The 14,119-nt window shown below is 49.9% G+C and overlaps 1 protein-coding gene across 2 annotated transcripts in view; it reads left to right on the top strand.

The window, feature by feature from the left end:
- The window catches only part of ZDHHC3 (zinc finger DHHC-type palmitoyltransferase 3), a 56,194-nt gene that overhangs the window by 21,760 nt on the left and 20,315 nt on the right, over window positions 1-14,119 (top strand). For both annotated transcript variants that reach the window (XM_060022323.2, XM_060022324.1), the window contains exons 3-5: window positions 5,569-5,693; window positions 12,555-12,651; window positions 13,314-13,395. In XM_060022323.2, the coding sequence (XP_059878306.1) occupies window positions 5,569-5,693; window positions 12,555-12,651; window positions 13,314-13,395 (304 nt within the window). The remainder of the gene's footprint in view (window positions 1-5,568; window positions 5,694-12,554; window positions 12,652-13,313; window positions 13,396-14,119) is intronic.

Here is a 14,119-nt window from a genome sequence, read left to right as displayed (position 1 = left end):
TCTAGCTCCAGAGAGAAGAAGGTGACCAATTTGGGGGTTACCTACCTCCTACCTTTCTGTGGAGGAGACAGGTGGCCTTTTGACACAGGCCTGGGGCTGGTCACCTGTTCCTGGCAGAGCTATTAGAGGGAGAGTTTCTGACTAGACCAGCAGGTGTGCTCATGCCATGATCCCATGGCCCCTGAAACAGTTTAAGCAAGTTTTCATACTGGTTGCTTGAAATAAATGGCATCATTGGTGCTTCTTTGGAACCTGTCTCCACCCCTTTACAAGTGTGTCCTTTTTACATCATCATATTATCCTGGATACTAATTGAAACAGGCCTTGTTATCTTGGGCCTATTTCAGTCTTAATGTTTGTGTAGTTATACAGTACTTCACAGGAGAATGATATTATGGCATGAAGGCAATTAAAAAGAAAACCCTTTTCAATCACTTAATAGAATAGAAACATAAGTTGGGGGCTTCCCTCGTGGCGCAGTGGTTAAGAATCCGTCAATGCAGGGGACATGGGATTGATCCCTGGTTGGGGAAGATCCCACATGCCGTGGAGCAACTAAGCCTGTGTGCCACAACTATTGAGCCTGTGCTCTAGAGCCCGCAAGCCACAACTACTGAGCCCACGTGCCACAACTACTGAAGCCTGCGCACCTACTACTGAAGCCTGCTTCAGTAGGGCTCTAGAGTGCGCCTAGAGCCCATGCTCCACAAGAGAAGCCACTGCAATGAGAAACCAGCGTACTGCAATGAAGAGTAGTCCCTGCTCGCGACAACTAGAGAAAGCCCGCATGCAGCAACAAAGACCCAACGCACCCAAAAAGATAAAAAAATTAAAAAATAATAAAATATGTAAGTTGTCTTCTGATAGAGGCATAGATTCTAGACTTGGGTCTGAATCCTGCCACCGCCACCTGTTAGTCATGTGATCTTGGGAAGTTGCTTAACTTCTCTGCTTTAGTTGCCTCATCTATAATATGAGGAATATCATAGTCTCTGCCTCATAGGTTTATTGTCAGAATTAATTGACAAAGTACAGTAAAGCCCTTGGAACTGTGCCTGGCATATAAGCAATCAATAAATGTCTGTTGTATCATCACTGTTATTCAGCTTGGATTTATTGAAGACTTGTTCCGTGCCGGGCCCTGGGCAATTCATTGGGCTACAAATTAAAGACATTGTCTCTGTCCACCAGGAATTTACAGTCATGTAGGAGAGATCAGCGTATACTTAAATGATAGGTGTTATAAGACAAATACAAGCTATGGTAGCACAAAGGCCAAGTGATGGGTTCTGTCTTGGGTGTAGCCTGGGGCCATTAGAAAGAAGGCAGAGGATGTGGTCCCTGAGTGGGTTTGTTGTAGGTGCAGGAGGCAAGGATGTGCATGACAGGCTAGAGGGGAGGTGCTAATATGGGTCCCTAAGGGCACAAGAGGAAGACTTGGAGAGCACAGAGCCTCTGGGAAACTCCAGGTAGTCCACAGGGTGGGACTGTCAGGGGAGGGAGGTGACACTGGAAGGGTGGTTCAGGGCTGGATCTTGGTGGCCTTGCCTGAGCCCTGCCCAGGAGCTTGGACTCTGTACCATGTGAAGGCTCTAGGGAGCCAGGGAAGGCTTTTAGGCAAGGGGAATAACATGATCAGATGCACATTTTAGAAAGTTTACTCTGGAAAATAGTGGGGAGAAAGGATAGAGGTGAGGCTGCAGGATACAGGGAGAGACTGGAGGCAGGAAGACCTGGGGGACTCTAGTGTCTGGGGCACACGATGATGGGGTTCAACTAAGGCTGTGAGAGTGGCACGGAGGGGAGAACATTGGATTCGAGGCATCATTTGGGGCCATGTTAAGTTGGTGGAGTGGGTGGGAGTGTGAGGCAGAGGGTTAGAAGAGCTGGAGATGACTACTGGGTTTCTACCCCAGGTGACCGGGTAGATGATGTCTCATGGGCCAGGAAGGGGAGAATAGGAAGTACAGTTTGTGGAGAAAGTAATGGGTTCAGTTCTGTGAAGTTGAATTTTGGGGGTTTGTTTTATTTTGTTTTAATGTCTTTTGAACAACCAGGTAGAAACATCTTCATCCCCAAAAGAGGTCTGAGCTGGAGCTGGTGATAGAGGAAGATTGTCTGGGGAATGCAGGATGAACAAGGAAGAGGGCTAGTGGTGCAGCCCCAAGGATCACCCATGTCCAGGATGGGCAGGAGAGTGAGAAAGGCATAGCCCTAGAGGCAGGTGGAGACCAAGAGGGCATGGAGCCGTCACAAGAGAGTGACAGGAGGAGGGACTGGTGGGCGTGAGGAGACCCAAGAAAGATGAGGGCTGGGAACTGACCTTTGGATTTGGCCACAGGGAGTTGCTTGTTGACCTAGTGGGAGCAGTTCTGTGGTATGGAGGCAACAGGTGCCAGAGAATTGGAACTAAAGAGTCAGTGAGGGCTTCCCTGGTGGCGCAGTGGTTGGGAGTCCGCCTGCTGATGCAGGGGACACGGGTTCGTGCCCCGGTCCGGGAGGATCCCACATGCCGCGGAGCGGCTGGGCCCGTGAGCCATGGCCGCTGAGCCTGCGCGTCTGGAGCCTGTGCTCCACAACGGGAGAGGCCACAACAGTGAGAGGCCCGTGTACCGCAAAAAAAAAAAAAAAAAAAGAGTCAGTGAGAGGTGAGCAGAGACAGCAAATGTACACAACTTGGAGAAACTTAGCTGTGAAGGAAGGAGAGCATGGAGTCTGCTAAGAGCCTGAAGGGAAAGCTCTGAGGTAGAAGTATGAGCCCCTGAGAGCCCCTCGTCCTCCACACAGTGGGTCCCCGTGAGTCCAGGGATGGGAGGAGCGAGAGGAGGAGTAAGGAGGGGGTTACCCTGGCAGCCTCCGTTTCCTCTGACATAGAAAAGGTACTGGGCAGAGGTCGAGGAAGGTACTGGAAGTTTGGGCTAGCCACTGAGGGGAATGGTTGATGGAGCTATGTCACGCCTCCTGCCCCCAGATTCAAATGGATTCCACTGTGGGACCAAATATATGTTTTAGAAGCATATGAGCATTTTTATGGATGTATAGATTGTTTTAAGTGTTTTTAGCCTACAAGGAGAAAAGACTGGAAAACTATACTCCAGAATGTTAATAGTACTAATCTTTGGATGATCGAATCAGAGGGTGCATTCTTCCCTTTTAATTTTCTCTTCTCTATACATTTTTAAAAATCATGAACAAATATTACTTTGGAAATGAGGAAGAAATCAGTATGTTTTGTTCTCCCGGGGTGCAGTAATGTGGAAGCTTCAAGCCATCCCTGTGAGATATAGGAACAGGGGTAGGGGTGGAGGTAGTGAGTGTTTCTTAGTGCACACGTGACAGCAGTGGCAAAAATGTCTCAGCAGGCCTTCCAACTCCCAGCCGTCTATCAAGAGTTATACAGAACAAAATCCCTTACCATGAACTAGTAAGTTCTGAAATCTGTGGAGATGAGCCCAGAAGAGCCTATTCTTTTAAAGAAAGAAAGAAAGAGAGAGAAAGGGAGGGAGGAAGTGAGGGAGGGAGGAGGACTCAGTCTCAGGGGCTGGCCCAGTGGGTCTCTAGCTCTGCGAGATGGGCTCACTGGGCAGGTGGGGTCTTGCCTGGATGGGAATGAGCCTTCCAGGAGATTTGTGCAAATGGAGTCACATGGAGGAGGGACTTTTAGAAAGTTTGCGCTGTTGAATGTCTCTGACTGTGGTCTGGAATAACAGGCAGTAATGAGGAGACCAAATGAGAGCTCTGATTGCCGTTGGTTCTGTAAAGCTCTTGTAGCCCTTTATGGGGAGGGTCTCCTGAGATTTACAGCAAATTGTGGTGGTGGTGACCTTAAAAACTGGACCTGAAAAAAACCAAAAACGACCTTCATTTAGGAAAACAGCCCTATTGCTTCATCACCTTGGGGAAACGCTGTTCCTTAGTGCATTTCTCTTGTACACATGACAATAGTGACTTCCAGATGCGGTCTGTTGGCTTCAGGATCCACAAAAGGTCACACAGTTACCCAAACTCAATTACTTTTTTACATTAAAGAGAATTTAAAGTATGACCCTCTGGGCTTTTCTGCAACCTCCCCCTCTGCCTGGGCCAGCGCCCTTCCCAAGCCCCTTTTAAAAATCCACTCATCTAGGCGATCTGGGCCCTCTCTTACCTTTGTGAAGACTTCCAGACCCTGACCCTTCACTGGCCTTAAGGGGGGACCCTCAGATGTCTCAAGGTGAGACAAGTCACAGCACTTCGGTTACAAAATTCAGGAAAGTTGGTCATACTCCTACTTTGCATAGCTCCTTCCTGAGTATATTTTTTTGCTTGTTTTTTTAAATGCGTTTTTTCCTTTTTGCAAAAGTCACATGTTCATATTAGAACATTTAAGAAATATAGTTAATAAATTAAAAATTACCTGTGATTTTACTACATGAGATAACCGTTAATACTTTGGCATGTACGTGTGTGTGTGTGTGTGTGTGTGTGTGTGTGTGTGTGTGTGTAATCTTTATCAAAATGGGTTTGTAGTCTACATACTGTTTGGGAATCTACTTTTCCCTTTAACAGTCTATCATAGACGTTTCCCATGTCAATAGCTGTGTACTTTTATGGCTGTTTGATGTCAAGAACTATAGCATAAATGGCATTGTATGTACCAGGTAGTCCTTGCCTACCAAAGTTTGTTTGCTTTTAAAAGGTCTTTGATAGGTTCTTCTGGCATCTGACTATATTTTGCAGGCTGTATTTTTTTTCCACTTCTCTTTTGGACTTTCAGAAAAAATTTTAATGAAATACTTAAGACAGTTGAAAGGGTGTAAAGGATAATATGATGACCACTCATGTGTTCGCCTCCCAGCTTTGTAAATTAAAAAAAAAAGTTACAAAGACAGGTTAGCCTCTTTATATGCCCCACCCCCACTTCATTCCACTCCCAGCCTCCTCACCACCACAGAGGTGATCATTATCCTGAGTCACATCTGGTTTTCAGCATCTTGGTGTGGAGAGCACTTGAATATCTTAGGGCAGTGGCTTACAGTTGCTTGTGGATTCATAAGAACTAAACACAGATTACCAATCCATAACAATAGTACTGATAAAAAATAAAATAAAATAAAACTTGATTCCAGTTTAAACAGAACCCAATAACATTCAGAGCTGTGATTATGACCTGGGAAAACTGGACTATTAGATGTGCTGCTCACCAATGAAAATTCACAAAGACCGAAACTGTCCCTGGGAAATCTAATGTAAATCAAAATTGTAGTTGATGAGTCAAATCCTCCCTGTAATATTTACATAGGAAAGGATGCATTCAATGAAAACCATGTCAGTAAAATGAAAATAGAGGATCATCGGGAACAACGTAACTGTCCAGTGTAGAAAATCATTCACTTTTCCTTGGGGAAATTCTTTGTCAATAACTTACTATTGGTATTGGCATAACTCTGAACAGAACCCACATGTCGTTGGGATGAAAATATCCTGTCCCCGTGTGTGGAATTGCTGCTTTCAAATGACCATCGCCTCTGTGGAATGTCAGAACTGAGGGAACCCCTAGCCTGACCCTGACACCTCTCTTTCTTACAGGGGGCGGTGCCCAAAGGAAATGCCACTAAAGAATTCATCGAGAGTTTACAGCTGAAGCCTGGGCAGGTGGTGTACAAGTGTCCCAAATGCTGCAGCATCAAGCCTGACCGAGCCCACCACTGCAGGTACACTGCCCCCGCCTGGGCTCCCCTCCTCACCCCCTGTGCCCCCGCCCTCGCCCTCCTTCCACGGGTGCCATCAGCAACAGGACTTCTGAACGTGCCCTGCTTTGGGCATGGAGTGACCACATTGACTCTCCATCCCCACCTGCACAGGAGGGCAAGGGTGGGAAAGGGTGTTTGGTTCGGGCTCAGGACACTAGGCTTCGCCACACTTGCCAGGGGGCCCTGCCCAGGCCCTTGCTTGTCTCCACCCTTGTCTCCAAATCTGTGAAATGGAGGGGAGTCCTGCTCTTCCTGCCGCACAGCTTTGTTACTTTATTAAGGGCACGTGAGACAGAGCTTTAGGAAATCATTCTGTGAATGTCTAGCCCCTGACACATTTAAGGGGCAGGTGCAATTTCACTTAAATTTTATAGGGAAATGAGGGGGTTGTCCTTGAAAGAAAAGAAAGACTTTTCTTTAAAACAAAACTTCTAGAGGTCTGACAGTTGTAGAGTTCAGCCAGAAAAGCCATTTCCCTGTTTTATCTGTGGTGGTTTTTCCCTTTTGGTTTTCAGATTTCTTTGTTGTTTTGAGTCTTCTTGACAAAAGAAAACCTCCAGCTAAATATTGCATTTTATCATGACGAGAACTTTAAATGCTAAATTACAGAAATAACGAACCTGTCACTTAGTCCCTTTTTCACACTAGCGTGTGTTCGGGGTGGAGAGGGGCTGTGGAGGAATGAACTGGCTCCTGATGTCAGGAGGTATCGTCGTCCTGAGGCTGTGGAAGCATCTGGGTTTTGTGCGAGGTCCGAGCAGCTGAAAGGTGGCTTTTCTGTGCGGGCCGCACTGCCCACCTTTTGGAGGAGGGCAGTCGGTCTGAACATCCAGATGCCATGGTCAGCTCCCAATACCTGCCGTGTCTCAGGCACCTCAGCCCACCCCGTCTCATCATCGTCATCCCCATGCTCACCCCCAGAGATAGCTCTGCCATAGGCATGACCCTCCCTAGACGAGGAATTAAGGCTCAAGGCGGTTAAGTGGCGGCTCCAGGGTCACACAGCCGGTGACTACGAGAGACAGGATTGGTTCCTGGTGTGTCTGGCTCCGAGTCTGGGGCTCTTTCCACTAGATCTAGTTTGGCATGACTTGTGTAACTTGATATAACCATATGCATATTTTTGTGTATCTTTTTCTGTCTGTCTGAGAGAGCGATCTGGAGACCTCCCCAGCTAGTTGCCACTTCTCAAGGGTGAGGGCCAAGGAGCTTGGGCAGGGACCATGGGAACTGCCATCTCCTGTGGGGTTTTCTGTGTCTGGGTCATCTTGTTTCTGAAATCTGTATTAGAAACTAATTCAATGCTTTCTTCTTGTGCCTGAGATGGAGGCATCAGTCTAGCCTTTTCCTACCACCCCGAGGCTCGGGAACCCAGCTCTTCTCATCCCCTGGGTGATGTGATTCCTCCAGGCACATTCCTCCAGTGTGGTGGAGCGGGCTGCTGCCTTGAAGTTGGAGAGGTCAGCATTGGAAAGGCAGCGCTGTCCCTGCCACACTGGGGACTGTGGGCCAGGCACCACATCTCTCAGAGCCTCAGCTTTCTCCTTTGTAAAATGAGTTGTTCCTCCTTAGCTTGTGAGGATTAAGTATGAATATCTATCTGTTAATGGAGGAATGTGTGAGCGTTGGGGATGTGCTGGGTTTACATAGGCTGGACCAGAAACAGGGAAGTGTGAACTTTATAGAAAGAACTTGGGTGACCACAGTGGTTCTTTTCTCTTTCGTCCCTGAGCCCTTGGCAGCCTCCACCGCCTGGCATTTTCCTCACCGCCTCCTCCTCACCTCTCTCCCCAGGATGATCCAAGGGAGGTATTCTTGAGTGCTAATAAACAAATCAGCTTGAGCAAAACAAGAGCTGCTGATTCAGATGAACTTGAGTGAGGATGCCTGTGCATAGCCTGTTCCTGTGTCAGGAAATGTATGCTGACACCTGCTCCTTTGTGGTGGCTTGTGGTGGCCCAGGCCATCTGGGGACCCATGGTTTTGGATAAGCAGAATCCCCAGCACACCAAACAGAGCTGGGTTTGTGACTGGGTGAGCCAAGGGGCCTGCTGCCCTGCTAGAGAAAGTTGGTGTCAGTCTTCCTGCTCAGGTGAAGGGGCATGTGTCTGTGCCCAGCTCTCTGCTTCCTCTCCTCCCAGTAGTGTCATGGAATTTAAAACTCTTTTCCCTGAGCTCTGATGGGTACCACAAATATTCCCTGATCTTGCACCTGTAGGTGTTCCTTCCAGCCTGGTGATACGTGGCTGGGTCTTCCTTCCAAGCAGGCTCCTTTCATCCTGGCGTTGAGGATCATGGAAGCCTGTGGAAATCCTTGGGGTGGGTGGGTCATGCTAACGGGGACAGCCAAGGTGTTAGGCTTATGTGTTAGGTTCTTCTTGCACAGGCGGTGGAGACCTCTGACCTTGGCAAAGCCTCACACGCCTCCCCACCTCCCAACAAACACACACACACTGAGATGAGACAGTTGGGGACTGCTTAGGGCCCCTGCCAGCTTGTTTATCAGATACTGATAAATTTATATTGCACTAGCATTGGTTTTAAAGCATTTTACACACATCATCTCTAACCCTGAGAGAGCAGGGCTAGTTCTACAGAGGGTGGTTTGGAGAAGCTAAGTTTCTTTGCCCAGAGCCCAAAGTGGTGATCTGAGAGATGTGTTCTTTCCACTGGCCTTACCCTGTTTGGGTACTGCCTTACCCCACATTGTCTGAGCTGGGGTCAGGATGTTATAGATGCCTTTTTTGCTTATAATTTTAATCATAGTGAGTGAGGTGTGAGATGAAAACCTATATGGGGAGCATGGTCCCCTTGGTACCTCCTTGCTATGATTTTTTCTCTTCATCTATTGTGGCATCCCAGCCTGAGGTGGTGGAGCCCAGTTCCCCATCTATAGTGTCAGAGCCTTCACTCCTCCAGCCCTTGCTAAGCGGGGCCCCAGGCTTCCTGTGGACTGTAGTGGTGGATGGGACATGGCCCTGACCCAGGGGCCTCCTGCCCAGGTAGGGCAGATGCACTTGTCTGCCGTGATACAGTTTGGTGGGTGCCGCTGTAGGGAGAGTCACAGGGCCATCACTTAGGGTGGGCAAGAGGACCTCAGCCTGCTCCTTGGGGGCTGAGTGCCAAGGAAGGGCTCTTGTACCTCCCTGGAGAGGGAGCATGAGCCCCAGGGAACCTGAATACACACGATCCGGTGAGCTTGTTGGGCTCTTCCAAGCTTGCGAAGGAAGTGCTCTGGGGACTGAAAATGGTAGGGAACCTGGAGGAAAAGGAGAGAAGCATCCTCCCTCTTGTAAAACCAGGATTTAAAAAGGCGGGGGCCGGGGGGCAGACTTCCTTGGTGGTGCAGTGTTTAAGAATCCTCCTGCCAATGCAGGGGACATGGGTTCAAGCCCTGGTCCGGGAAGATTCCACATGCTGCGGAGCAGCTAAGCCCATGCGCCACAACTGCTGACCCTGTGCTCTAGAGCCCGCGAGCCACAACTACTGAGCCTGTGTGCCACAACTACTGAAGCCTGCATGCTCTAGGGCTCACGTGCCGCAACTACTGAAGCCCACGTGCCACAACTACTGAAGCCCACGCACCTAGAGTCTGTGATCCGCAACAAGAGAAGCCACCGCAATGAGAAGCCCGCACGCCGCAGCAAAGAATAGCCCCTACTTGCCGCAACTAGAGAAAGCCCGCGCACAGCCAAAAATAAATTAAAAAAACAAACCAACAAAAAAAAACGGGAGGGGCCTGGGAAACCCTGAAGGTAGGAACACCCCAAATACCTCCATTGAGGACATTTGGTCTTTTTAGCAGCTGCCATTGAATGCTTAGGACATGTCTGTGTCCACAGCGTCTCGCACAGGAGACACTGGAGTTGGTACAAGAGAGGAGTGCAGGCAGGAGCCCCAGGGAAGGTGGATTTCGCCAGGAGGCAAGAGTGGAGAAAGGGCCCTCTGGGAGCCTTCCCTGGTTGCTGTGCTTGAGCTGCCCTGCTGTGTCTGGGGAGGGGACACCAGTGAGCCCACTGTGCTGTGGGGACTGGGAAGAAGACTGACTCTGAGGTGCCTGATTCCCAGTGGGGTGTCAGTGGTTGTGGAAGGCTCACATTTTTTCGTCCTCCCCCTGAGGGCTGGTGCCTGAGATGAAATAGCCAGGCAGGTGTGGGCAGTCACCCCCGGGGCCTGGAGCACCCTTCACTTGGCCCACTGAGGGACCAGGCCTTGCCCTTGGTGCTCTCCAGGCCCCAGCCCCAGAGCCATTCAGGCTGGGTGTTTTGTGAGCCGTGGGTCAGTTAGCCTCTAAACAGCGCCTCCAGCCACATACATGGATGGACCTCCACCACCCACGTGCACTACCACCTGCCCCAGGAGCCCGCTTCTGAACAACTCTGTAAGCCGGAGGGAGAGGCGCCATCTTGGCATTTCCTGTCTTTGCAAATAGGAAACTCAGAGACCAACACTCTGGACAACTTTTGCAGCTCTCAGTGGGCTGTACTCCTGCCTACTTCTAAAAGGATGAGTAGTGTTCTAATTTGGCTGCCCAGTGAAACTTAGCCCATTGTGAAACCCAGCTTCCCAGGGTTCACACCTGGCCTCTTCAGAGAGGCTGGGAGGGGAGAGCAAAGGACAGATTTGCTTAATCTCTTAGACAGCTTTCAGAGGACGTCAGGCCATTTGGCACCTCTCTGCTGCTGAGCAAACACTGCCTCAGAGCACCCACCTGAAACCCCTTTTACAAAGAAGTACAAGTGGAAGAAAAACTGCTCAAGAGTCCAGAGCAGGGAGGTGGTTACCCTCAGGAGCTCCCCAGAGAGGGAGGGGATTAAGAAACCCCAGAGCTGAGGAAGGACATACAAGACATGGGCTACGGGGGTGGTTCCATGGTGGGAATGTGTTGGCTGAGGCCCAGAATGCAGGGAGCTTTACTGCCTACTTGTCTGTACTTTCAAGATTGTACACTGGGAACAAGTGTTACCTGTTCTTTCATTCATTCATTCAAATCGATAACATACAGAGAGAGAGAGAGAGAGAGAGAGAGATTGATTGATCAAGTAATGGAGTTGCTGGTACCTGGCTTTCTCTTTATTGCCCTCCATGCCCCTTTCATGCGTCCTTTTCTTACCCCGCCTTTCTGGCTCCCAAGGAGATTTCTGGAGCTGGTTCAGCATCTCTGAAATGTGCCCATTCCCCATATGCCTGTGTTATCATGACCCCTTGAAGCTGTGGGAAGAACAAGGGTGGAGACCAGAATGACCCCACCACTCGTCTGAGCCAGCATCTGTTCTCACTTTCTCTTATAACGGTACTCACGTCCTGTGGGGGGCAGGGGGGGACCCAGGTCTGCCTTGCCACCAGAGCTCATGCCATGCTTAGAAAAGCCCACGCCTCCCCCTTGGGGTGCAGGTGAGCCCTCCTTCAGAGTGGTCTGTGCTTCCCGGTCTGCGGTCTGGGAACAGCTCGCCTCCATGCCCAGAACAGCTCCTTCTGCGCCATCCCTGCCCTCTCTGTGGGTCAGCCAGAGCTCAGCGAGCACTGTGTGTGAGCACGAGGCAGCCTTCTCTTCAGCAGGCCCCTGAGCCAACCCTTCCCCCAGAGTCCACCCACCATAGCCCACCTTAGTAAGAACCTGAGATAAAGTTGGTTATGGAAACTACTAGAAAGAAAAGCTGGTGTAAACTAAGGGACTGTCAAAAATATATATAATTCTATTATTTCCAAGCTTGTATTTATAGTATTTCAAACTGTTTTGAACAAATACTGCCCCCAAGATAAATGTTAGGGAGCCTATTTTAATGAATTGAGAATGAAACAGTTTTTTGTTTTTTGGTTTTTTTTTTGGTATACGGGCCTCTCACTGTTGTGGCCTCTCCCGTTGCGGAGCACAGGCTCAGCGGCCATGGCTCACAGGCCCAGCCGCTCCGCGGCATGTGGGATCTTCCCGGACCGGGGCACAAACCCGTGTCCCCTGCATCGGCAGGCGGACTCTCAACCACTGCACCACCAGGGAAGCCCCAAGAAACAATTTTTAATGAGCCCATCTATTGGCAAATTGGTCTTCCTGAACTTGAGCTTTGGGAGTAGTTGCTTTTGAGGTCCCATTAGCCTTGTGCTCTTGTTTCAGATTCTTGTATGGTCCAAAAAGGGGTGGGGAAGGTATTTGCTATCAAATAACAAAGCTTCAAACAATCTCAGTCCAAAAATTATCCCAGTAACAAGTTAGTAATTTGCAAATTAGTGGGATTTCTGATCAACACTTAAGCTCAAATGACTTTTCTGCTGTTTTGGGCTAAGTGGATATTATCTTAGAGCTGCAAGGTCCTTAGAGGGGGACTTCCTGCCGCCATGTGACGCACTGCTTGTGACCCCACTCTGAACTCTTCTAGCGCTCTCTCTCGTCAGCCGCACCCTGGGAGGTTCCCCGGTCAGGTTTTTGGTCTTTGGGGGGAAATTAGGAGCAGCTGTATCCCATCTCATCCTGTCAAGTTTTTGAAAGTGCTACTTCTTTCTGTCCTCTCAGTAAACCACATTTTCAGCCCACTGTTACCTCAGGAGAGCAGTCTCTTTCTCAGCCATGTCGTTCCAGACTGTTTTTATGTGAAACAAGATAAGGGGCCTTGGAGGTGGATAACTGTCCCCTTGTTTGGAATGATTGTGACCCTGGAGGTCCTGGCCCTGCCTTCCAAGCCCCTTGCAACACACATGCAGCAAAACATTGGGTGGCGCCCTAGAGGCCACTTGCCAGGAGTGGTGCAGGAGCATGGGTTTTGAGTCCCCTCGACCCTCCCGCCTCCGTGAGGACCCCCCTAAAGATCTGCCTTGCGGCTCTTTCAGTGTTTGTAAGCGGTGCATTCGGAAGATGGACCACCACTGTCCCTGGGTCAATAACTGTGTTGGCGAGAACAACCAGAAGTACTTCGTCCTGTTTACAGTAAGTCAGCTTCCGAATTCTGCCCCACCCTCTGTGAAGCAATGGAGAGCTCTGTTCCTTCGAATTGTCAGCACTCACAGTGTTCTTTGCTGCTGTTCAGAATAGTGCCTGGCCACGCAGACCTCCGCCTTTCTGCCAGAGCTCTCCTTGGTTCAACAAGTGCCCGTTCCTGTGCCCTTCACTTAAGCATCTAGAAAATTGACTCAAGTTGATTAGCTATAAGCAAGGGCCGTGTTCTGGGCCTCTATGCCTGGTGTCCGACCTAAGTAGCTAAAGAAGGCGACAACCCTCCCTTAGCTGCAGGTAGGCGGAGTGTATCTAGCCTGAGGGCTGGAGGGGCCAATGGCAGTCAGCGCCCTGACCTTTCAAGTGAGGAGCAGCAGCCAGCCTGGAGCCCCCAGGGCAGCCCAGGTCACACCTGGTGACACGTGCTTGTTTCTGTTCTTGTCCCACACGCTACCAGTGAATGGCCGCTCACCTCAGACCCAGGGCTGGGGGCGGGGGACCAGTGGAGAAATCACCAGGTGCCTCTCTGGCCCCCCTCCTGCTCAGCCCTCAGCCTAAGTGTTCCTGAATGGGAGGTTCCGAGCACCCCGTCCCGGGAGCCTTCACGGCCAGAAGGTTCTCACAACAATGGCGTCTGCACTGCTTTCCTGTTTCAGATGTACATAGCTCTCATTTCCTTGCACGCCCTCATCATGGTGGGATTCCACTTCCTGCATTGCTTTGAAGAAGACTGGACAAGTGAGTATGTGCCAGGGCTTCCCTCCTTGCTGCAGGGGGACGCATGACCCAAGCAGGGTGGGCTCTTTGTTTCCGTCTTGGTACCAGGGGCCAACCTCATTTTATTAGATCTCCTGCAAGCCCATGGACCTATCAGGGAAGAAACAGCAGAGGCCCAAATATCTCTTCATGAAAAAAAGCAGCCCCTTAAAGTCAGTTCTACAGGTAATGTAGTGAGTTGGACAGACCCTCTAGCCTGAGTGAGCCCAGGGAAAATGCAGGCCCCCAGCAGGGCGGTGCATTCCCTGGAGTGGAGCTGTGCCTGCAGAGAGAGCTTTTGCTTCCATGTCTTTAAGTGAGGAGCTTTAATTGAAGGTCATTTTATTCCAACCTTGCAGAAATCCATTTTTAACTTTCTGGCTAGGACATGGACGGTTTTCGTTAATCTTTTGTGTGTGTGTGTGCGTGTGTGTGTGTGTGTGTGTGTGTGTGTGTGTGTGTGTGTGATGGTTGTTTTTTTTAACTGCTTAATCACCAATTTACGTTAAGATTGTAGACAAATTCTTCCTGCTTTTGAAGTATCTCATTTAAATGTGCAAATGCGGGCTTCCCTGGTGGCGCAGTGGTTGAGAGGCCGCCTGCTGATGCAGGGGATGCGGGTTTGTGCCCCGGTCTCCGCCCGTGAGCCATGGCTGCTGAGCCTGCGCGTCCGGAGCCTGTGCTCCGCAACGGGAGAGGCCACAAC

This window comes from Delphinus delphis, chromosome 10 (genome assembly GCF_949987515.2).
Source record: "Delphinus delphis chromosome 10, mDelDel1.2, whole genome shotgun sequence".
Taxonomy (NCBI): domain Eukaryota; kingdom Metazoa; phylum Chordata; class Mammalia; order Artiodactyla; family Delphinidae; genus Delphinus; species Delphinus delphis.
The sequence above is the reverse complement of the archived record's forward strand: the minus strand, read 5'-3'. Positions and strand labels throughout refer to the sequence as shown.